At 38.4% G+C, this 25,855-nt stretch overlaps 1 protein-coding gene across 50 annotated transcripts in view; it reads left to right on the forward strand.

Annotated features, from left to right (window-relative positions):
• Positions 1–25,855, forward strand: part of PMFBP1 (polyamine modulated factor 1 binding protein 1) — a 484,787-nt gene that overhangs the window by 374,038 nt on the left and 84,894 nt on the right. For 45 of the 50 annotated variants that reach the window (XM_056823979.1, XM_056823945.1, XM_056824098.1 and 42 more), the window contains 2 exons: positions 19,324–19,461; positions 21,634–21,693. In XM_056823979.1, the coding sequence (XP_056679957.1) occupies positions 19,324–19,461; positions 21,634–21,693 (198 nt within the window). The remainder of the gene's footprint in view (positions 1–19,323; positions 19,462–21,633; positions 21,694–25,855) is intronic. The other 5 variants (XM_056824148.1, XM_056824172.1, XM_056824184.1 and 2 more) reach the window with 2 other exon arrangements.

A 25,855-nucleotide genomic window follows, 5' to 3' on the forward strand; every position in this document is an offset into this window, starting at 1 on the left:
TTTTTGTCGCCAGGGAATATCCCAAATAAAATGTCTAAGTCAGTTTGGAAATTTATGGTGGTTTAATTAATATAGAGGAAAGGAGTTAAGGAGAAGGGAGAGGGAAAGGGTGTAGCATTTCTCCCACCTGGCCTGTGCCAGGGGGAGTTCAAAGTCCTCCACCACAAGGTCTCTGAAGATTAGTGGCTTTTTAAGAGGATAATGTTCGAAAGGTAAAGGAGAAAGAATCAGCCTAAACTCTGATAGAGCTCAGTAAAGATGCCTCACCTGAACTAGGCTACTCAGCTTCCTCCAGTATGGTGTCAAGGAAAACTCACCACTAAACCCAGACAATAGCAGCCGCTGTCCAAGATGCCGAAAAGCTCAGCACACTCCACCAGCCACCTTTCCGCCACCAAAGAGGCTGGAGAGAGGAAGTAACGCGAAATATATAGACGGTTTTTACATCACTTTGCTGCATCTTACATGTACCAATGGTAGCCTAAGCTTGACTTAGGACAGCCCAGGGGTCTGTCAGTTGTTTCTGATTTGTCATTTGCTAGTACATGTCTGTCATAGGCCATCCTCCTAAATACTTAATCCTTAAGTATGGGTGTAGACATTCCTGTTTTGTTTGACTAAGTAGGGTGTAGTAATCTAAAGTTCACAGAACCATGGTACCATGTGATGAAGCATATTTGGGTAAGGTGCTCCAATGGCATCTTTCATCTTGTTTGGGTTTATTGCTTGGGGAATGAGGAGGCAAGTAATCATTCCTATCCTTTACTGGTCACTTTTGACTTGTTGCTTTAGTATGATGAAATATCAGTGATGGTGATTTGAATTTATAGGTATAGTCTCTTCACCTGTACTGACATTCTCTATGTCTGAAAAGCAGTTGATTCATTGGGGATCTATGAAACTGTTTTAATCTTGGCAGCCAAGGTTTGTTAACATGGACTCTGGGGTTGCAGTTTCTGGCATAGGCTTCTCTGATCTTCTTTGGGTCTCTTAGAACTTTTGTGACTTGCTCTGAAGAGAAAGATTGTGAAAGGAGTGAAGAGTCATTTTGGTAGTATACCATCCTAGTAAACAGTGTTCTTTGGGTCTGTTCAGCTATAGAATTTGAGTTAGATCACTTTCCAGTGTTGTTCCCTGTCTACTTTCTTTTATTTAAAATTTCTTCATAGATTGAGTTTTAGATCTCTTGACTAGTCCCACTCTGGATCATTGTAAACTTCCTTCCTATATGTTTCTCCAAAAAACTTGCACCAGTCAAGGTATGTAGTGCCCTCACTAGGTACTGTATCTTGGCTTGTGAGGAGCTCTAAGTTAGAAAACGGAAGATGAGATAGGAGCATCACTGTATTTATTTCCTCATTAGTTTGTTTTCTTTCAACTGTATAATTTTGTTTGTAGCTCTGTAATGCAAGCTCTGACAAAGTTGCAATTTTTTTTTAATTCTAATACACTGTTTCCTTCCCCAACTTGATCTGTTCATAAGGTCTTTGACTATCATTAATTCCCAAGGTAGCTATCATTTCATCCAATGTTTTTGTGTCTTTCATGTCTTGAACTAACTCTTCACACAGGATCATTTGTTCTGAATTCAAGGGTTTACTATGCCAATCTGTTTCTCTGTCTTTCAAAGCATTGTGGTCTTGTTTCCCAAGTTCAATCCACTCATAAGGTTCTTGGTCTTCATCTGACTAAAGCGAGAAACTTCAGGACCTTGGTCAGCAACCTGCTGGCAGGCTGAGGCAAATGGGTCAGAGCAACCCCCTGAATTTAGAATGTTGGAATTTTAAAGCTCAGAGCTACTTAGAGTGCTTGCCTGCTAACTCCCTGTTCTATTCTCCCTTAACCATCTTTCCAGGGTGTTTTGAATTCTCTAGTTCAAGGGCTAGCTTGTCATCTTGGAATAGATTTTGATTTGTGCTAATCCCTTCCCCAGAACTCTTTTCATGTGTGTTTCTAGATGGTTCAGGGTCATTAATTTTTGGATGCCAGTAGAAGTCTTTCTCTGTTTGGATTTAAAGTTGATCCATTTGCTTTTTCTATAGCTTCTCTTGTCCTTTGAATGTTACTGTATGCACCTGCTCTGTAGCCCATGGGTTTATGGTGGGGTTTGTAATTTTGAATTCTGCTTGGATTGTTTTACTGCTTTTGTTTGCTACTTTGTCTTTTGGTTTTTGAGAATCAATGTAATTTTCCCTATGAGCGTTGCATGGTGTTATTTTTTAGTGAAGGATTTGCTATAATTCTTTTTGTTCTCTACTCCCACTCCATATTTACATGCTAAGAAATTTTCTAACTATTTCTTGATTTGCTCTCTGTTTTTCCCATTGCTTATTTTTATGCCCCTATGTGAATCAAATACTTTGTTTCTCATGTCTGCTATGTCAATTTGTAATTCTCTCCCCATCTCTTGTATTTCCCTCTGCTTAGCATTCTTGTTTCCTCCCACACTCTCCATGAATTTCAATTCTCCCACCATCACTTGTTTTCTTTTCCTCCCTATGGTTCCATCAACCATTTTTCCTCCCTTGCACCCCCTGTGCACTAAATGTAGCTGAGACTTGGCTTCATGCCAAGTATCTTGGGGATCCTTTAACCAAAACCTCTGAGGATCAGGGGTTTGCCCCCTGATTTATAAAGGCCTGCATGGTTTTAAGATCAGGAGTCTCTTCCTTGTATTTGCAGTGGTCACAGCATTTGTTCTTTGACTCACTGGTTGTATGTTGTTTCCCATAATTGCTTTACCCTCAATTCTGTGCACCCTGGTACTGGTAGTTTAAACCCCAATTGTAGCCTTGCTCATATTTGGATTTCATTGGGAATGACAACACTATATGTGCCACTTTCTGACAAAGGAAGCACTCCTGTTGTCTCTTTGCCCCCTTGGTTGATATTGTGTCTTGGTATTGTGTGTTCTGGCGTGGGAAGGTTCTAATGGTGGCCAGGTTTTTTACCTCCTCTATTTCTTTTTGTCTTAAGGTTTCTCTAGTCTCGCAATTTCTGTCTTAGCTCTTCCTTTTCTTGTTCTACCTGGGTATCATATAGGTATGTGACAGAGTCCCTAAGATCTGAAAGGGATAGGGATTCAAATTGTGGACACTAATGCTTGAAAATTTTTCTTAAATTCTGGGAACATACCTTCAAAAATTGCCTTCCAATGTGGGAAATTGCTTCCTGGGAATCTTGATTGTAACCTAAAATGGCTTCCATTCGTTCTGCCCTTGTTTTAATTTGTCAAATTTTCCCCATGCATTTGGTCTTGCACAGAACGACTTTATCACCTCCAGAAAATCTTCTCTAGCCTTTTTTAAGTAGGTCATATTAAGTGGTCTGGCAAAATCAAAATTCCCATACTCTTCTGGCCAGATGGTCAAATTCCCATCCTCCTGTGTTGCTTCCCCTACTGTATTATATATCACGGCTGTGATGGTACCATAAATGGAACAGTACCACCAGTAACATAAGATGACTTCCACTAAAACTGTCCAGAATATCTTTTGAATCATGTTGTCTTTCAACTATGGCTATCCCCTTTTAGTTGTTGTTTTGTTGTTCTTCTTTATAAGAATCAAGATGTCTACCTTGATCCTATGTATTCACTTTAAAGGTCCTACCCCCCCCCCAAGATGACTATCCTGCCCAGTCAGTTCCAACTGTCAGTCATTGACAGTTAGAGATGGAATTTTTGACCACTGGGGTGCCACTGTAATATAAGAAAAGGGAAATAGAATCTTCTCTTATTAAGGCAGGATCAGAGTAAGGAGGAAGATGTTGTGAAGTCAAGTAAAGATAGAGAGGATGGATTGTCTTCCTTCTCAGCTCTCCCTGACAAACCCCACTATGGCTACCTTCAGGACCTTAACTTTTATTCTCTCAGAAATCTTGGCTGACTAGGTTTGATACAATTAACCTCTTTCCCCTGGGGAGAGAAAGGCCTCTTCCCTCCCTTCAACTTCAAATTTCCCTCCAATGATGATGGAGTCAGTCATTTGATCTTACGAAAATGGTTTATTCTGAAGGAACAAGACAAAGGGTAGGACAGATGAGTTTGGGAATGAGACAAAGGGAAGAGGGAGCAAGGGGTCCCTAACTGATTGACACCCTTCCCCCCCAAAAGTCTGGTAGATCAGGCTTGGCTAAACTAACCCCTTTAGGGTCAGATGTGAAGAAGCCCTGACTTCTTGGCTCCTCTGGCAAATGTCACAAAGTTCAGGACTTTAAGGGGTTTGGAGGAACTCCTTTTCTTGTGAACAGCTTCTAGCTGAAGTCTTATTCATTTGGTTATCTTCTTGGAGTGTTTGGGTCAGGATTCACAGAGAGTGCTGGGTTGGAGATCCACCCAGGCCCAACTTCCCTGGTAAGGTTCCTCCTTTAGAGGACTTCCTCCTCTCCTTTAGAAAGTTCTGTCTCCTTCCTGCCCATCCTGCACTCCAGCAGAATCCTCCAGATTTTCAGATCTGTCTGCTTCTCTTTTCAAAATCACAAATCTTCTCTTACATGACTAGCCACATTCCTACCCTTTCTGGTCACCATATAACCATTCCTATGCTCCTGCCAAAGCCAAGGTTCACTTTCATGTCACACACAATGAGGCAAAAGTGACTTCTTTTTCCAGTTAAAAGGAGGGTTTTTGAAAATATATAATGTTAAAATAAGAGGCTAAAACCACCTATACTTTGGCACCAGTTTTTCTAAGGTCTTCTTTGGTATTGGTTGGTTGCTTGGATTTTTAGAGTTGAAAACCAAAAAAGCGGGTGGCAGTGGAATACAACCTGCATTTGCTACTACTGGGAGAGTGGGGAAGTTAGGAAAAAAGAAGTCAAAACACTAAGTTTTCCAAAAAAATGAACTACAATATTCTTGTCAAGATCTTTTAGAAGAGGTCAAAGAAATTGATGAAAACATACCAAAATTTTGCATGGGTAATTCTGAAAATGTTGCTTAGGCTTCAATGTGAGCACTTTAGGGGCAGGTAATTCCTGATTTCTGAGGATTTCTTCATCAATGAAGAGGAGGAAAAGGACAGGCTGAGTGAGCCACACAAAGAGAGCTGGAATCTCCATCATAACTTGCAATATTATCCATTACAATGGGACCCAACTAAAAGAAAACTCAGTGCTGCTGAGAAGATCCAACAGAAGAAAGAAAAGGTGAACAGACATAAGAGGACCAGAACGAAAGGGCAGAAGGGCAGATCTGGATAATTATTCTATAACATGGCTATCTACCCTTTGTCACAGAAGTATTACTCTCCAGGAAGTAACTAAAGCCTAAATCTTAAAACCAAGTACCCTCCTAGGCTACCTACACACCTACAAAAGCAAGGTTTCACTTTCTGGGCACATTCTCTGGAACAAAAGGCACTTCTTTCTCTGTGTGGTAAGAGTGTTTGAAAATGTTCAGCCACAAAATTGGAGTACACTTGGAAAATTGCACCACCTTTTACAAACTCTTGTTTAAGATTACCTAAATTGGTGGTTGCTTGATTATTTTAGAGCTGAAAACCAGCAGACAACTGGGTGGGAGTGGATATCAGGAAGTTACCTTACTTTGTTCCTACTCGGTGAATGAGGATATTACAAAATGGGAGCCAAAACATTGTTTTTCAAACAAATTTATTCCAATGTACTTTGCAGACTTGTAAAAAATGTCAAAAAGATTAAAGAGAACAAAACCAAATATCACAAGATGACCTGTCAGACTTTTAGTCATGGTGATTGGTATATGCATTTTAGGTGACAATTCCTGATGTCTTTAATGGGACATAGTTCTTTAATGGCGATTAGGGTAAGGAAATATTGAATATATTGCTAAAAAGTAGAGTCTTTAAGAATAAAATCCTCCATCACAATATCATCCAGTGCAGAGAGATTCACCTACAAGAAAATTTACTGCTGCTGAAAAGATGATGCAACAGCAGGCAGAAAAGTTGAACAAACTCAAGAACACCAGAGGGATGCAGAAGGAGGAAATTCTAGACAAATACTGTAATCTAATCACCCATCCTCTTTCAAGGAGCTATCACTTGCCCATAAATAACTAAAGATTAAAATCCTATGATCAATCTCACTTCTAGTCTTGCTGGTCCTGATCCAAACAGAACTATCTTTCTTACAAATTACTTTTCAGGTTAAACTCAGTGAAGGAAAGGTCACCTCTTTAACCATGAAAGAGAGAGAGAGGGATGGCCCATCAAGACTTTCTCTATCACAGTTTCAACATATACACTGACTGGTTTAAGAAATTAAATGGGAATTTTATAGCTTTTTGCTGAGGCCACAGACAACACACCAAGTCCAGCAGATAACAAAGAAGAAATATAAAAACTCAGAAATGCATAATAAAATATTTGTAGTGTTATATAATATTAACATATTTTCTTTTAATTACAGTTATAAAATATAATTTTTTAAAGTTTGTGAAAAGAAAATGAAAGCCAGCAGACAACATACAAAACCTAGAATTGTTGATATTATCTTAAGAGTTTAGTAACTCATAAATGCATATAAGGTACTGTAAAGACCCCATAACAGAAAAAAAAATAAATTAAGGCTCTTTCTCCAATACAATTGGAAGGCCAAAAAATTTTTACATAGATTTCCTATCTCACAGGCACTGCACCCATAAATCCCACAGTGTAAAAGGGATAGATATAGATATATATGTAAAAAACATGAATATAAAAGCCATTGAGTACCAACACTGTCACTGCCTTTTCCAAGCTCTTCTTTGAGACTGGCTAACTGCATGGTTGCTTGGTTGTTTCACAGCTGAAAACCAAAGAACAAATTGGTGATAGTGCAATGAAGGAGACTACCTGCCATTGCCACTACTGTGCAAATAAGGAAGTTAGAAAAAGGGGAGGTAAAACACTGAGTTTTCCAATTGAAATCACTCCAACATTCCTAGCAAATATATCTAGAAGACATCAAAGGAATTGATGAGAGCATGTCAAATACAAATTTCATTTTAGAAAGTCTCAGACTTTTGCTCAGAACTTCATTGTAAGCAGTTAGGGGGCAAGTAATTCCTGGTTTCTGGAATTTTCTTCTTCCATGAGGAGGAGGAGAAGGAAAGAGAGAATGAAAAACACAAGACAGAATCACCAGCATAACATACAACATTACCCATTATAGTGGGACTCGCCTATAAGAAAACTCAGTGCTACTGAGAAGATTCAACAGGAAGAAGAAAAGGTAAGCTGAGTTAAGAGCAAGAAAAAATGGTAGAGGACAGATTTGGACAATTATTCAACAATACGCTAACTGTTGTTTGTCACACAAGTATCAGTCCCCTGTAAATCATTCTCAATTTCTCTCTTCCACACCCTGAATAGTAACAAAAGCCAAAAATGCCATGACCAAGATGACTCCTAGGTTTGCTGGTCAGCATTCAACCATACCTACCATTCTACTAAGGCAAGCTTGCACTTTCTTAGCACCCTCTCTAAAACAAAGATAATTTCTTTCTCCATAGGGGGAAAGTATTTTAAAATGCTTAGCCACAGAAGAATAGACAAAAACTACCTATACCATGGCACCACCTTTTACAAACCTTTATTTCAAATTACCTAACTTGGAACTATTTTAGAGATGAAAACCAAAGGATACCTGACTAGGAGTGGATAATAGTAATAATAATACGTCACTTTGTTCCTGATTAATGAGTTAGGAAGCTACATAAAGAAAGTCAAAACATTGTTTTCCAAATAAGCTTATTCCAATGTCCTTTGAATGGCTTGTAGAAGATGTCAAAGAAATTAATGAGAACAGTGCAAGATGTCACAGAATGAATTTTCAGACTTTTTATTTAGGTTAATAGGTATAAGAATTTTAAGTGGCAGATAATTCCTGATATCTGGGGCATAGTGCTTCAATGATGAGTAGGATAAGGAAACTGTTGCTGAAAAGTAGAGTATCAAAGATAAGATGCAATATCATCCACTGCAGAGAGATTCCCATACAAAAAAACCTTAGCACTGCTGAGAACATGATGCAACAGCAGACTGAAAAGGTGAATAGACTCAAGAATACCAGAGAGGTGGGGAACGGGGATGGTTCTAGACAATCATTCCATGCAGTGATCCCTCACCTATTGCAAGAGTTACATTCCAGAAACTCCCACAATAGGTCAAAATCTGCAAAGTAGCAACTTTATATTTGTTTTATTAATTCTTTGATGATCAACATCTTCCTCTGGTGCTTGGGTTCACTGCCAGAAGAATTTTTGGGTGGCATAGGACTTGAAATAGATTAAAACTTTTATGAAAATGTCACAAAAACACAACACCACAGAGCAACACTACACGCAGTTATCAGACATCGATGTGAAGTGGACAAGGAGAGATGCTGAATGTATGGGCACTGTAAGGATAATTTTAGGGTTGTGACTTAAATCTAAATTAGTTTTGGTCGCCAGAGAAAATCCCAGATAAAATATCCAAGTCAGTTGGAAATTTATGGTGATTTTAATTAATATAGAGGGAAGAAATTAAGGAGAAGAGAGAGGAGGGTATAGGATTTCTCCCGCATGGCCTGTGCCAGGGGAAATTCAAAGACTTCCGCCATGAGGTCTTTGAAGAAGATTAGAGGCTTTCTAAGAGGATAGTGTCTGGAAGGTAAAGGAGAAAGAAATCAGTCTAAACTCCGAGAGAGCTCAGTTAAGATCCCTCACCTGAACTAGGCTACTCAGCTTCTCCCAGTATAGTATCAAGGAAAACTCACCACCAAACCAGACGATAGCTGCCGCCATGCCAAGATGCTGAAACACTCAGCACGCTGCCAACCAGAGCCACCTCTCCACCGAAAGAGCCCCAAGAGAGGAAGTGATGCAAAATATAAACATAATCATCCTGCACATCCAAATTTACTAACTGCACGTTCATACATCATTTCACCTTCTAAGAGGAAATTACAATAGTTAGATAGAAGAAGGAAATAGAAGAAAGACAGACAGCAAAACCAATCTTTGCTGGGCACATTGACAAAAACCAATTAGAGGGCAGTCCCCTTTTGGCATAAGACTATACATTCAAATAAATGTTCAATCAAACTTCAGTTCAATCAACCACACCCAAAATTCATTCTGGATCTTCTTGATGTAGTGTAGGTTTTCTGGCATCTTTCTGCAACAGTTCATTCTCTGGATTTAGGAGTTAGCAAGCTTCTTTCCTTGAAGATCTTTTCTTGAACAAAAATTCAAAATCTTGAATTTTTATTAAAATACAATCCCACCCTGAAGTGGGTGTTAAGATACATTCAGTTCAGCTCAGGATGCATGGTTGAGTTATGGGGGTTTATGAGTCAATTATCAAAAGAAGTGAAAAAAAAAACAAAAATATAAAGAAAAAAATGGAAGAAAGTTAAACTTTTGGTAGAAAGGAAAAAAATTCTAAATCAGAATAAAAATACCAAAATCTATGTATATAAAATGTTGAGTAAGCAAGAATAAGTTCATAATAGGCCCTTGATAGGTCAAATTTAAAGTAATTTCTATCCCACAAGTCTGTAAGACAGAATGCAGTAATATTTCACTTACCCATTTGCAGCCAAGACTACAGGAAGTTGTCATACTATAAGAAGAAAAAGAACTAGAATTTTATTTTGATAGGGAAATGTCATTCCCTGGTCTGATTTTTTGTCATTCTCAGGGATATAGGGAGCCAGGATGATAGTCAAACTTTGGCACTTTTCTGAGTATTTCACAAAGAATGTAGATACAAGGAAGTCCTACAACTTAACATATGTCAAGCATCGCATCCTCAAGTCTCACTCTAGTTTTTTACCTGTGTGCTCTTTTTGGCACTATTCAGGTTAAGTCTGTGCTCCTTGTTTTTATCCCATTTCCTAGAATCAGACACAAACATTAATCACAGTCCCATAACATTTTATCAATAAATGGCAGATTCCCACAGTTTAAAGCTTTTGGGTATGCATTGATATTATAGCAAGTATATATATACATATATATATATATATAACTTATATTACTGCAGAAAAAATAATATTAATTGTATGTACCTTTAGTACAAGAAATGAGAAAAAAGGGGAAAAATCAAATATTATAATCAAAAATAAAAGTAAAAATAAGGGGAAAAGAAAAAAATTCAAGAATGCATTGTGTTCTCAAAAAACAGCATCCACTTGTCAATGGATTAGTATCTCCAATGCATGTGATAGGATACAGTCAATCAGTCTCAACAGAAGATGCTCTCTTTACATGTGAGCAATGAATCCAAGAGTCCTTCTCTCCAATCTTTATAAAAGTTGGAGTAGTTAACAATATTTGGAATGGCCCATCCCAGGAAGATCGAGTTGCTCCAGTATGCTGGAAATTCTGAATATACACCTTGTCTCCTGGGTTCAAGTCATGAAGTGAAAAGTCTAGTAGTCCAGCTTGTACTGCAGCTCCAGATTCATGGAGTTCATGCAGTTTGTGCTGTAATTCCTGTATATAGGAAGCAATAGTAGTATCTCCCCCTAATAGTGATATATATGCAGGGGATAAAGGCTTAGACTGTATAGGTGGATGTCCAAAAAGCATCTCAAATGGTGAGATGTGTAGGTCTCCTCTAGGCCTGCTTCTAAGATGAAATAGGGACAGAGGGAGAATTTCAGGCCATTTTAAATGGGTCTCAGTGCATAATTTGCCAATCATAGTTTTAAGTTCTTTATTCATTCTTTCAACTTGGCCTGAGCTCTGAGAATGATATGGTACATGAAATTTGGGAGTTATCCCCAAGCAAGAATATATTTGATTTAGGACAGAATCAGTAAAATAACTTCCTCTATTAGAATCAATATGTGCTGGCAGGCCAAAGCGAGGAATAATCTCTTTTAAAAGCACCTTAGCAACAAAAGCCACTGTGGCTTGGGCTGCAGAAAATGCTTCTGGCCATCTGGTCAGTTGATCTACTCTGACTAGAAAAAATTTATAATGTCCAGCCTTTGGTATTGTTATGAAATCTATCTTTAGGTGCTCAAAAGGTGTGTAAGCCAGAGGACAACCACCAAAGACTTTGCCACAAAAGGCATGTTGGTTATATACTTGACAGGTAGAGCAGGCTGTACACACTTTAGAGGCTATAGGAGTTATACCAGGGCTATCCATACTCTCTTAACAGAGTCCATGATGCCCTGAGTACCAAAGTGATCATTTTTATGAATAGTTTGGCAAATTTGATGATAGAAACTTCTAGGGAGCAGGGGTTTTCCTTCAGATGACATCCATACTCCATTAATCTGTTTTGCTTTGAATTTTTGCTTCCATTTTTCCACTACCTTTTCATTATAGGAAAGTGATAAATTTAAGTCATCAGTGGTTATTAATGTCAAAATTAATTCAGGCCCTTCTATTGCCACTAACTTTGCAGCAGCATCTGCTCAATCATTTCCCCTAGAGACAAGGTCAGTACCACCTGTATGGGCAGAGCAATGAACTACAGCTAGGGCTTCAGGCAGCTGGAGAGCAGAAAGAACTTCATTAATAATTTTCCAACTGAAGTAAAAAATCCTCTCTAGAGCCATAATATCCAGACTGAGTGACAAATGCCAAAAGCATCTCTAGAATCTGTATAAATTGTTGCCTTTTTATCCTTGGCAATTATACAGGAGTGTTTCGGAGCTATGAGTTCTGCACCTTGAGCGCTAATATTAGAGGGCAGTGAAGCTGACCACTCAGTGGCAAATTCTGAGACTACAGCAGCTCCAGTGTAGCATATGCCATCCCTCATAAAAGAGGAACCATCAATTAAAAAGCCCAGATCTGGATTGTCTAAGGGAGTGTCCAAGAGATTATCTCGAGGCTTTTCTGCCATGGACACTAGTGTTTCACAACTGTGTAATGGTTCTCCTGAAGTTGGTAAATCTGGGAGCAAGGTGGCAGGGTTAAGGGTTGTATAGTGTGTAACCACGAAAATATGGTTTCTAAGACTGTGAATTGCCAAAACTGTAAAGGTTTCAGCCAAACTGTAAAGATAATTTTTAGTGTCTTGATTTAAATAAAAAATAAGTGGTCACCATGGGAAAAATTCCCAAATATGAAAATACCCAAGTCAGCTGGGTTTTATGGAGATTTTAATTAATACAAATGAAGGAATTAAGGAAAGGGAGAGAGAGAGAATAAGAGAAAATAGTATGAAGGGCCTAGGCCAAATGGCCTAGGCCTGAGTCTTAAGAGAGACTAGTCAGTCTTTAATCACTCACCACAAGATCATTCTAAAGCAAAACTCCAGTCCTTCACTGAAATCCTCAACTCTTGAACTGAGTTCAGGGACCCAGCTCCTCCAACTAACTCCAAACTCCAACTAAGTTCAGAGAGCCAGCTCCTCCAAAACTAACTCTCCCCCAAGTTCAGAGGGCCAGCTCCTTTTAAAGAGAAATTTCTCTCATGTCACCTCCCCTAAATTTTCACATCTACCAATCACAGTAGACATTTTCCCCAGGACTGTCCATTCTTAGTTCACATCTTCTTTTGTTATCACCTTCTCTGAGTAGATTATATCTTCTGAGTATTTCACATCTCTTTGCTAAGCTTGCCCTTTGTAAGTTGCTTGACTTTTTCGTGATTAATTTAACCTTTATAGGTCCTTAGTACCCTTTTGTATTAGATCTAAAAATAGACCAACTAGTTTAGGGTTTTTGCTTCACTATAAGTATGAGTTGGGGGATTTTCATTGTTCAGTAAGGAGTTTACAACTTTATCTTTCCCTAAAGTATGGCTAAGTATTGGTGAAGTAATGTTAAAATTCCCAATACATTCCTGATCAAGTACCTCCATTTGTTACAACAAGGGAATAGCTTAATCAAATCTTCTAAGGTAGAGTCTGAGCAGTTTTTAAGATTCACAAGTGTTTCAAGGTAATGTTTTCGCTGTTTAATAAGGTTATTTAATTGTAATTTGCTGATCTGAGAATGCCTGTGTTCTATGCCTTGGCAACAATGCTTCTACCTCATGTGGGCAGATAATTGTTAATGGCATCGCAATACTAGATCAACAGATTTTGTTACTAATAATGCTGTAACAGCTACTCCTCTTAGACATAATGGTGCTCCTGATGCCACTGGATCCAGTTGGGCAGAATAATAAGCAATTGGGCACTGAGAAGGTCCCAAAGTCTGAGTTAAAACAGCTGAAGCTACCTCTCTTTGCTCATGTACATACAAAGTAAATGGCTTGTTGTAATCTGGGATGCCTAGAGCAGGGGCAGACAGGATAGCCTGTTGTAGATCTGATAGAGCTGACAAGTGTTCTGGCTCAAGACAATCAGAAGGAATATGCAGTTTAATAACAACTACAGAAATGATAATTATAGAAATAATTATAATAATGATAATGGAAACCACAACTTTAGGAATGATAATTATAGGAATAGATATTGGGAAAATGATATCTCAAACCAAATGACTCCACAACAATATAACTTAAGTGTTGCTCATCCAAAAAATACTCGGGGTGCTAATATCCCTCAGGGGAGTGCCCTTCAGGAGGTGCCCAAGGAACTTCCCAAATACACTATGAAGTTGTCCAGGGGGGGCTGGGGCACAGGAATCAGAGGATACAACATTTGATTTTCTGGACCCTGATGTCCTACTACCTATTGTCCCTTCTAATTTCCTTGAATAAAGTTCTACACTCTATCATTCTGTGGCCCTTCTTCTCACAGAATTGGCAGGTAATGGATCAATAATTAGATTCCTGGAGAAGGGCAAGTACCATTGGTTGAGTATCATGCCCTCTTTCCAGTTTAGCAATCTTATCTTTTAAATATGTCAGTTGTTTCCCAATTTCCTCCATGAGATCATTATTCTCTTCCTCCTTTTCTTCATTTCCCTTTGCAACAGATAGAGCCATTTTTCACAATTTTTCAAGGTCCATCTGCAGCCAATTTGGGCAATGTGTTCTAAAATAATCCCTGATCACTTTGCAAGAGTTATTGACAAAGTGCCTTCTAATTTGTCTTATGCAATTTTCTTTAGAAAGGTCAAAATCCAGGTATTGACTCCCAAACTCAATTATTCTGTCCATGAATCTGGAAGGTGTCTCTTCCTCATTTTGCTTAATTCTTTCAAATTCTGTCTACTTATCTGTACAGTCTGCACACTCTCTCAGGGCTGTTAAGATGGCCTCCCTACAATGGTATAGTTGTAAATAATCCTCAGAGTTGTTATAGTCCAATTCGGGATCCTGAGATGGCCAGTGTACTACATTGTGCCCCCAGGTTTTATTGACATGAGTAATTATTTTATTTTTCTCACATTCAGTTAAAAAACCTGTAGCAAGTTTTCAACGTCTTTATAAGATGGATTATACTGAAAAAATATGTCTGTTATCTTTTTCGTTACCAGAAAGGGATCTTGTTCATATGTGTGAACATTTCATGTGAATTCATTCATTTCTTGGGGAGTAAACAGTATATTGTGCCTTAGAGTCACCACATCCCCATTGTGTCCTATTTCAGGTTCTTCTCTTAAAGGAAAAAGACCTCTAGTTGAATTTAGTACCCGTGGGTCAGTTTGACTAGAATGAGTTTCTTTAGAAGGACGAGATTTCCTTGGGGCTGGAATTGGTTTTGGGTTAGGAGGACATTTCCTTGGGGCTGGGGTTGGTTTTTGGGTAGGAGAAGGAACAGTAGAAACTGGGATTTCAGAAGTTTGGGTTTCAGGAGAAGGGTCTTGGGGATTAAGTTCAGCCAAGATTTGCAGACCATGAGAGAATAAGTCTGTTAGCTGAGTTATAGGAAAGGTGTTTTCCATCTCCATTTCAGGGGAGGGAATTTCCTCATTTAGAGGTTCAAAAACAGGTTTGTCAGGTTCAGACCTGTTTTTGGTGGAGTCAATATGTGACAATTGATCCTGTAAGAAGCATTTTAAATTATCCAATTGATTTTGCATGTTCTCCTATATTTTAGCTTCAAATTTTTTAGATTTTCCTATATTTTAGCTTCAGACTTTTGCATGTTTTTCTGTATTTTAGCTTCAGATTTTTGCATGATTCCCTGCATTTTAGCTTCAGATTTTTGTGTATTTTTGTGCATTTTAGTTTCAAATTTTTTTAAGTTAGCATTTCTCATCACAGTATTTAGGAGTATAAAAATGAAATTACCTAATAACATAAGAAATGGGAGGTATTCTGAAATCTTTAATGTCCCTAATTCTTCAACTTCAACAATTCAATTATATATATATATATATAAATGAATACTACATTCTCTGACATTTGTATGGAAATACATACATACATATATATATATATATATATATATATATATATATATATATATATATATATAAGTTAGTTTCCTAGTGGGTCTCACAAGACATGTGGGGAGCAGGACAAGGCCAAAACTTCCTCCAGGTTTCTCTCAGTGCTAATTAAGAGTAATCTAGGCAGTATTGTCAGTGAGGGTTGCCTAATTGGGTTGATTGTTCCCTAAGGGAAAGGGGATTCGTGTGTAAACAGCTTCCCCAGTCCTGCTGCTTTTAGGTTTAAAAAAAAAGCTGTATTCAATTCAAATTAAGGAGAAAAGAGAAAAAATGCTTTATACTCACCTGATCTCGCAGCTATGTTTGAAACTACTTAAAAAACTGACTTGAGGAAGTAATAAAGAGAGAAAGAAAAGAGATTTCACAGAAATTTGAGGGTTCTGGTCACACCTTTCGTGGATTAGCGAGACTGTAAGGATAATTTTAGGGTTGTGACTTAAATCTAAATTAATTTTGGTCGCCAGAGAATCCCAGATAAAATATCCAAGTCAGTTGGAAATTTATGGTGATTTTAATTAATATAGTGGGAAGAAATTAAGGAGCAGAGAGAGAAGGAGGGTATAGGATTTCTCCCGCATGGCCTGTGCCAGGGGAAATTCAAAGACTTCTGCCATGAGGTCTTTGAAGAAGATTAGAGGCTTTCTAAGGGGATAGTGTCTGGAAGGTAAAGGAGAAAGGAATCAGCCTAAACTCTGAAAGAGCTCATTTAAGATGCCTCACCTGAACTAGGCTACTCAGCTTTTCCCAGTATAGTATCAAGGAAAACTCACCACCAAATCAGACAATAGCTGCCATCATGCCAAGATGCCAAAACGCTCAGCATGCTGCCAGCCAGAGCCACCTCTCTGCCAAAAGAGCCCCGAGAGAGGAAGTGATGTGAAATATATAGATGCTTTTTAAATCACTTTCCTGCATTTTACATGTACCAATGGTAGCTTAAGCTTGACTTAGGACAGCCCAGGGGTCTTTCAGTTGTTTCTGATTTGTCATTTGCTAACACATGTCTGTCATAAGCCATCCTCCTAAATACTTAATCCATAAGTATGAATGTAGACATTCCTGTTTTTGTTAGACTAAGTAGGGTGTAGTAATCTAAAGTTCACAGCACAGTGTAGGAGAGCAAACAGACTGATGCTACAGTCACTGAGCCAATCAGTACCCAGGACACAGAACACAGTGATGTGGTTGGTTGCCTTTAATTCCATTAGCCAATAGTATGCATGTACAATCTCATGTTGACAAACATGTGCAAGTGGTAGTGGCGTAATGCATTTTCATTGTGTACAGTACAATATTCATCTGCAAAATCCCATGATATAGCAAAAATTCTGTGATACAGAATTAGATTTTTAAAAAAAACTCGATATAGTGAAGCCACGATAAGTGAACCATGATATAGCAAGGGAAGACTATAATCTTGTCCCTTGTCCTGTTTCAAAGTGAAAACAGCCCATAAATAAGTATAGTCTAAAATCCTATGTTCAGTTGCACTAGTAGCCTTGCTGATCACCATACAACACTACCTATCTCCCAGGGCAAAGCCAGAATTCACTTATTTGTCACACTCACAGAGGCAAAGGTCACTTCTTTCTCTAGGAAGGGGAAATATTTGAAATATGCAATGTGAAAATAAGAGCCTCAAATCCCCAGTACCACGGCACCACCTTTTCTGAACCCTTCTTTGAGATTGGCTAAATGGTTTGTTACATGGTTGTTTTATAACCGAAATACTAAGAATCTCTGGGGGTGGATGATGGTACAATGTAAGAGGCTACTTGCCATTGCCATTGTGTGAGAGTGGAAGTTAGAAAAAAGGGAATCAACCAAACTAATTCAAGCGTCCTATGGAAGAGTTTGTAGAAGACATCAATGAGAACATGCCAAAATGTCACTCTTTAACTGGAGCTCAGGGCTTTGGGTATGAGCAGCTTGAGGGCAAGTAATTCCATATGCCTGGGGCTTTCTTCTTCCATGAGGAGGACACATATATCACATCTTTCTTGCTGTTGGGAGGGTGATATAAAAGTTAGAGCCACAAAAGAGAAGCCACAAACCACCTGGAAATGGAACTACCTTTTCCAAATTCTTATTTCAGATTGCTTAACTAGGTGGGTGCTTGATGAGTTTAAAACTGAAAACCAAAGGATACTGGGTGGGAGTGGATAAAAGAAGGCAACCCAACTTTTTTCCTACTCAGTGAATGAGGAAGTTACAGAAAGAAAGTCAAAACATTAAATTTTCCAATGAAGCTTATTCTAATGGCTTTATAAGACTTTGTAGAAGATGGCAGAGATTAATGAGAACAGATCAATATGTGGCAGCATGAACTGTCAGACTTTCAGACAGGGTGATAGGTGTAAGCTATTTAGGTGGTATGTAATTCCTAATACCTGAGGCTGAATGTTTTAATGATGAATTGGGCAATTACAAACTGAATGAACCTGAGATTGAGAAACAGAATCTCAAGGATAAATTACAGAGGGATTCACCTACAAGAAAACTCAGTGATGCTGAGAAGATGATGCAACAGCTGACAAAAATAGTGAGCAGAACCAAGAGCATCAGAGAGAAGGTGAGGATAGTTCTATATAATAACTCCATAATCTGATCACACATTCTATTTCAAAGAGGTATCATTTCCTGATATGTAACTATTACTGATATGTAAGCCTAAAATCCTATGACCAAAAAGATTTCTAGGTTTCCTGCTGGGAATCCAGTACTCCCAACCTCCTACCAAAACAATATTTTACTTTCTTGGCATATTATCTGAAGCAATTATAACTTCTTTCTTCATGTGAAGGGAGGGTTTAAAATATAGCGCCTCCAACAAGGAACCCTGACCCACCTAGAGCACGGCATCATCTTTTACATACTCTTATTTCAGATTGCCTAACTAGATGGTTGATTTGTTATTGTAGAGCTGAAAATTGAAGGAAAAATTGGAAGTAGTGAATTCCAGAAAGTTACCTAACATTGTTTCTACTCAATCAGAAAGGAAGTTACTAAAAATGACAGTAAAAAACAGTATTTTCCAACCAAACTCAGTTTGTTTGTAGTTTGTAGAAGAGATTGATGAGAAATAGGGCAAGATATCATATAGTAAAATGTCAGACTATGACTAAGGGCAACAGTTTGTGAGCATTTTAAGGGGCAGGAAATTCTTGATGTCTGTGGCATTGATCTTTAATGATGAGGAGAATAAAGAGAGATTGAGTGAATCAGAGAATGAGAAACAGAGTCCCAAGGATAATATGCAAGATTACCTATTGCAAAGGGACTTACCTACAAGAAAATTCAGTGCTTCTGAGATGACTCCACAGCAAGCAGTAAGTGTAAGTAGACACAAGAGCACCAGAATAGAAGACAAGGAAGATAGCTTTGGAAAATCATTCTGTCATTTTAGTTACATATTCTTTGTCACAGAGGTATCACTCCCAGTAAATAACTAAAGTCTAAAATTCTATGGCCAAAATCACTCCTAGGCTTTCTGGCAAGAATTCAGTCCTAGCTACCCACATTTCAATGCAACCCACTGACACACTCAAAGACTCACAACTTCTTTCTTCAGTTAGAGAGTACTTGAATATCGATTCATTGAAAGATCTAGTGAAATTCCCCAAATCAACTACCAAACATGGCCTTTCCTACCTAAATTTTATTTACATCAGACCACACTGATTGGTTCCTAGTTGTTTTAGAACATGGAAAATAAAGGAGAAATGATTTAAGATTGTACAACAGATTGGAGGACCTTCCCTAATTTTCAATGGATGCTGAAGAGCGAAAATAGAAAACCAAAATCATTTGTTTTCCAACTAAATTTGCCCCAATTTTCTTTATCCAAGAGGAGATTTTTAGAGAAATTACAAGGGAATTAATGAAAATAGAGAATGACCAAGATATCACAAGAGGAAGAATGGAATTGTGGTAAAATGTAACAGAAACTATGCTTTTCTCATAAATAACACGACTAGTAAAAGTGCTAGGTTTCCTTAATAGAACACTCTAAGTGTTGCATTGTATTTTCATATTTTCTATCATTTGATCAATGTGGGACTAGGAGGAAGATGAAGTGGATAATCTAAAGGATGAAAATGAGATTCTCCGAGAAACCCTAAGACAATGTACGAAGCAGTTGGAGTCAGCTACAAACAAGCTTGAGGCTGCTGAGAAGAAGAGAGAGCAAAAGGAAAAAGAGGTGAGCATAGCAAGGAATTAAATGCTGGAAAATCATTCATCAGGTTACCAGGTTTCACAGAGAAAATCTCACTCCTCTACAATAGAAGGAAAATGAATCATACTGTCTCTGGTCTCTATACAGGAGCACTTCTAACTGATTTCTAACTGATTTCTCCTTTGGTTTCCAGTGTTTCTATCCTCTTATAACTCTGTCTTTTAAATTTTTCCTCTTTATGTTGTCATTTCTCAGTGTTCCCACTTCTTGAATTCTTAGTATGAATTCTAGGCTTTTTGGTGACTCCTTCATTTCTCCCTGAATCTATATTCCTTCCTTTCTCCAGAAAGAAAAGATTTCTCTTCACAGAAGACCAAAAATTTCATTTTAGGAAAAGTCTTTTGGATTAGGAAGTTAGATATAATCTAGTCTTGAGATTCTCAATGTACTAATTTCTAGAGTCAAATTCCATGAGCTTCCACAACAGTAGGTTTTACAAATTCAAATTCTTGGCCTTTGCAATGAATAGAAAGTAATACACCATTGAGAGACAACTGATACTCTAGATGTGTGGAAGAAGTATATGTGTGCAGACCTACTGAAGAAAGCAGTCCAAGCATAAGCATGGTAAGCTTTCCTTCCTGCTGATACAAAGGTGGCTAATGGCATATTCATTGAAACTGGATAAAATTACAGTGGCAAGCCCAAAAGCACCAGAATTGTGGAGAAAGAAGACAGGTCTACACAGTCATTTTCTAATTTAGCTAGTCGATCTTTTTCACACTCATTGAGGCAAAGGTCACTTGTTTTCTTGGAGGGAGGTATTTTTAAGGATATAGATTTCAAGGGACAGCTAGCTGGCTCAGGGAATAGAGAGCTAAGTGTGGAGTTGCCAAGTCACTTAATTACAAGCCCTTATGATTTTCTGCCTTAGAACCAAAACTCAGTGGTGATTCTAATACTGGAGGTTTAAAACAACTAAACATATACTAGAAATTCTAAACCACCTGGATCACAAGAGCAATATTCCCTACCTTCTACCTGAATTTGGCTAAACTAGATGATTGATAGTTTTAGAGTTTGCAGGCAGCTACCTACTCTTGCTCCTACTATGTGAGTGAGGAAATAAGTGAAAAGAAAGTCAAAACAGTAAGTTTTCCAACCAACCTCACTTTAACTTCCTTTGTAAGAAGTTGTATAAGAGATCAAAGGAATATATGAGAACAGATCAAGAAAGCATAGGACAAATTTCAGGACTACAGTTCAGGGCATTAGGTATAATGATTTTAGGGAACATGTAATTTATGATGTGTGGGCTTAGTTCTTCAATAATGACTTTGAGAGGGTCAGAGAGAGTGAACTGGACCCAGTATAAAAATAAACATCTCTGGGATAAAAAACAATTCTATGCATTGCAGAAGAATTCATCTTCAAGAATGTTCAGGGCTGCTGAAAAAATGATACAAAAGCAGGCAAAAAAGTTGAACAGGCTCAAGAACCAGAATGTTGGGACAACGTGTCAACTCTGAAAACTCACTCTCTCTTATAGTCAGCCATCCTTCATCACAGTGTTATCATTCACCCATAAATAACTAACGACCAAAATTCTGTGAGCAACATCACTCCTAGACTTCCTGGCTGGTCACCATCCATCCCTACCTTTTCTCCTAACAAAGTCAAGGATCACTTACATATCACAGTAAGTGAGAAAAAGATTACTTTTTTCTCCAGAAAAGAAATGAGTGATTTACAGTAGATATCTTGATAAGAAGACCCATAAAGCACCAACACTGTGTCACCACCTAATCCAAGCTCTTCTTTGAAACTGGCTTACAGTTTTGTTGCTTGATTGTTTTAGAGATGATAATCAAATACCAAATGGGTAGGAGTTCAGGACAAAGGTTACCTGCCATTGTCCCTACTGTGTGAGTGAGGAAATTGTTTTTAAAAAAGGAGTCAAAACACCAAGTTTTATGAAGTAACACCAATTTCTTTGCAAGAGTTTGTAGAAGAGATCAAAAATTGATGAGAACATACCAAAGTGTCATGTAGGAAAGCCTAGAACTGTGGCACAGGGTATAGGTGTGAGCACTTTAGGGGAAGGTAATCCCAAAGACATGAACAAGAAGAAGACTGCATGAACCACACAATGAGAGCCAGAGTTTACAGCATAATATGCAATATTATCTGTTACAGTGGGACTCAACTACAAGAAAATTCAGTGCTGCTAAGATGATCCAACTGGAGGAAGAAAAGGTGAGTAGATTCCAGAGGACCAGAATGGCAGGGGGAAAGGACAGATATGGACAATTATTCTATTATGTGGCTATCCATTCTTTGTCACAGAAGTATCACTACAAATAAGTAACCAAAGCCTAAATCCTAAAACCAAGCTCATACCTAGGCTTGCTGGTAATCCTTCAAACCCTACCTATATTCTTTCAAAAGAAAGATTTTAATTTCTTGGCACACTCTCTGTAAAATGTCATTTTTTTCTCTAAGTGGGGAGAGAATTTTAAAATGTTAAACCACAAAAGAAGACCCTGATGCCACCTGGGAAAATTGTACCACCTTTTACAAATTTTTACTTCAGATTGCCTAACTAGCTAGTTGCTTGACTATTGAAAACCAAAGGACAACTAGGTAGGAGTAGATATCAGAAATCTACCTCATTTTGTTCCTGCTTAGTGAGTGAGGAAATTACAAAGTGGAAGTCAAAACATTGTTTTCCAAATAAGCCTATTCCAATGCCTTTTCAAGACTTATAGATGTCAAAGTGGTTAATTAGAATAAACCAAGATGTCACAGACTGAATTATCAGACTTTTAGTCGGGGTGACGGATGTAAGCATTTTAGGTGCCAGGGCATTCCTGATGACTGGAACTTAGTTCTTCAATGATAAGTAGGATAAGGAAATATTGATTGAATCTGTGGATGAAAAATAGAGTCTCAAGGAAAAGATGCAATATCATCCATTGTCTACAAGAAAGCTCAGTGCTGCTATGAAGATGATGCAACAGCAGACTGGAAAGGTGAGCAGACTGAAAAGTATCAGAGTTGTGTAAAAGGGGGACAGAAGAATCTGATCGATCTGTAATCTGGTCACCCATCCTAATTCAAAGGCCTATCACTTGTCCATAAATAACTAAAGACTAAAATCTTCTGACCAACTTCACTCGTATCTTTGATGGTCATGATCTAGCAAAATACCTATGCTTCTACCAAAATGAGGATTACCTTTCATGTCAAAATCAACAAGGCAAAGGTCACTTCTTTCCCCAGAAAGAGAGTATGATGTTACATCCTGACTTTATCCTGGTTTCAAAACTTTCTAGCATACAAAATTACATGGGAATGTTATGGATTTTTGCTGAAGTCACAAATATGCTAAGTCCATTCGATGACAGAAGAAGTTTAGAAACTCATAAATTCATGATAAAATATATATAATGTTATACAATATCAACATATTTTATCTTTTACTACCAGAGGTGGTATATAAAATTACTTTCTTAAAATTAAAATAATTAAAAATTAAAGTTTATGAAAAGAACATAAAAGCCAGCAGATGATACACCAAGCCTAGATATGTAGATATATTTTAAATATTTAGGATCTCATCTCATAAATGCATATGTGGTACTATAAACATTCCATTAAAGAAAAAGAAAAAAGGAAGACTTCTTCTCTGGAACAAAAAATGGGCCAAAAGTTTTTATGTGAATTTTCCAGATCTCACAGGCCACCCCAGCATCCTACAATGTAAGAGGGATAGATATACATATGTAAAAGTAAAAAATGAAAATAAAACCATGAAGCAATAACACTGTTACCTTATTTTCTAACTCTTCTTTAACAATGACTAACTGATTGGTTTCTTGGTTTCTTCAGAGCTAAAAATCAAAAAACAAATTGGTGACAGTGCAAGAAACTATCTGCCATTATGACTACAGTATGAGTAAGGAAGTTGGAAAAAAGGGAGGCAAAACAATGAGTTTTCCAAACAAGTGAACTCTAACATCCCTTGAAAGAGTTTGTAGAAAAGGTCAAAGGAATTGATGAGAATATGCCAAAATGTTACATGGGGAACTCTCAGACTTGCTCAAGGTTTAAATGTGAGAAGTTTAGGCAGTTAACCTCTGATTTATGAGGTTTTCACCATCCATGAGGAGGAAAAGGACAGGCTGAGTGAGCCACACAATGAGAGGCAGAGTCTCCAGCATAACATGCAACATTATCCATTACAGTGTGACTCACCTACAAGAAAACTTAGTGCTGCTGAAAAGATTCAACAGGAAGAAGAAAAGATGAACAGAACTAAGAATAACAAAACAGTGGGGAAGGAGGACAGATCTGGACAATTATTCTACAATGAGCTGCCCACTCTGTCACAGAAGTATCACTCTCCAGTAGTAACAAAATCCAAAAATACTATGACCAAGGTGACTACTAGGCTGGCTAGGCAACATTCAACCCTAACTACTCTCTTCCTAAATCAAAATTTTTCTTTCTTGACACACTCTCTAAAATAAAAGTCATTTCTCCATGTTGGGAGAATGTATGAAAATACTTATTCACAAAAGAGTAGCCACAAATCACCTGGACCACAGCATCACCTTTTATGAACTCTTATTTCACATTGTGCAAATTGATGGTTGATTGATTGCTTTAGAGCTAAAAGTCAAAGACAAATGAGTAGGAGTAGGTAACAAAAACTACCTAATTTTGTTCTGACTTAGTAAGAGGAATTTATTTTTTAAAAAAGTCAAAACATTGTTTTCCAACAAAGATTATTCCGATGTCCTTTGCAAGACTTTGTAGAAGATGTCAAATAAATTAATGAGAACAAATCAAGATGTTACAGGATGAACTCTCAGCCATTGGATAAGGGTGATAGATATAAGAATTTCAGGTGGTAGGTAATTCCTGATGTTTGGGACTTAGGTCTTCAATGATGGAGTAAGAGGACGATAGATTGATTGAATCTGAGGATAAGAAGCTCATACTCAAGGATGGGATGTAATACTATCCATTGCAGAGGCATTCACCTATAAGAAAGCTCAGTGCTGCTGAATATATGATGTGACAGAAGGCAGAAAAGGTGAACAGACAGAACAGACATATCTCGGTGACCGAGAATGACAATTGTCTTTATGCATTATCATCTACTGATGTACCCTCATGTGGCTTTGAAGTCCAAAGACTGAGGCGCAGTTTGTGGCATATGGGGCATGGGATGCCAGCTGTTATGGGAGGTGCGGTTGTGGCCTGGTGTCGGCGTTCACGCGCAGCGGCAAGACGTTGACATCGCTCATCTTCAAAGGTGGTGGCGGCCTGGTTAATGTGGGTTCGCCAGCTGCTTCTGTCAGAGGCAGCAAGTTCTAGTTGCTTTGGTGTAATGCCAGCCCACTTCAAGTTTGACTTTAGCTGATCCTTGAATCTTTTCTTTGGTTGACCTTGTTTCCTGAGTCCAGCTGACAGTTCACCATAGAATACCTGTCTTGGTATTCGCTGTGGGTCCATGCGGATGACATGTTCAGACCATCGTAGCTGAGTTTTGAGGACCATGACTTCGATGCTGGTGGAGTTGGCTCTGTCGAGGACTTCCTGATTGGTGATTCGGTCCTGCCATCGGATCCTCATGATTGACCGGAGGGAGCGTTGGTGGAATTGCTCCAGCTGTTTCATGTGCTTCTGGTACAGTGTCCATGTCTCACAACTGTACAGGAACAAGCTGAGGACCACTGCGTTGTACACTTTGAGCTTTGTTGCAGTGCTTACACCTCTGTGTTGGAGAATTTTGCAGCGCAGCCGCCAGAGTGCCTGGCTGGCCTTTTGGATCCTAGCATTAATCTCGTGGTCTAGGGACCCTTCGTTGGTGATGGTGCTGCCCAGGTACTTGAAAGTGTTGACGTTGGAAAGCTGCGTGCTGTCGATTGTAATGCACGGCTGGTTGGTTGGCCTCCCTGGTGCAGGTTGGAACAGCACCTCTGTTTTGCTGAGGCTGATAGTCAGGCCAAACAGTTTTGTTGCAGTGGAGAACCTGTCCACAATGGTTTGGAGATGATTTTCTTGGTGGGCCATGAGAGCACAGTCATAAACAAAGAGAGCTTCCAGGATGAGTCTCTCTGTTGTCTTTGTTTTTGCAGTCAGGCGGCAAAGGTCGAATAGTGAGCCATCCAGTCGGTATTTGATGTAGACACCCAGGTCTAGATCCATCACAGCATGCTGTAATACTTGGGTGAAAAATAGGTTGAAGAGTACCAGAGTGAGGACACAGCCTTGTTTCATGCCATTGGAGAGGTTGAAGTGATCAGAAGTCTCTCCACCAGATAGGACTTCCCTTGTCATGTCGACATGAAAGAGCTGGATCAGTTTAAAGAATTTTGCTGGGCAACCAAGCTTGCTAAGGATTACC

Source organism: Monodelphis domestica, chromosome 1 (assembly GCF_027887165.1).
Source record: "Monodelphis domestica isolate mMonDom1 chromosome 1, mMonDom1.pri, whole genome shotgun sequence".
Lineage (NCBI taxonomy): Eukaryota > Metazoa > Chordata > Mammalia > Didelphimorphia > Didelphidae > Monodelphis > Monodelphis domestica.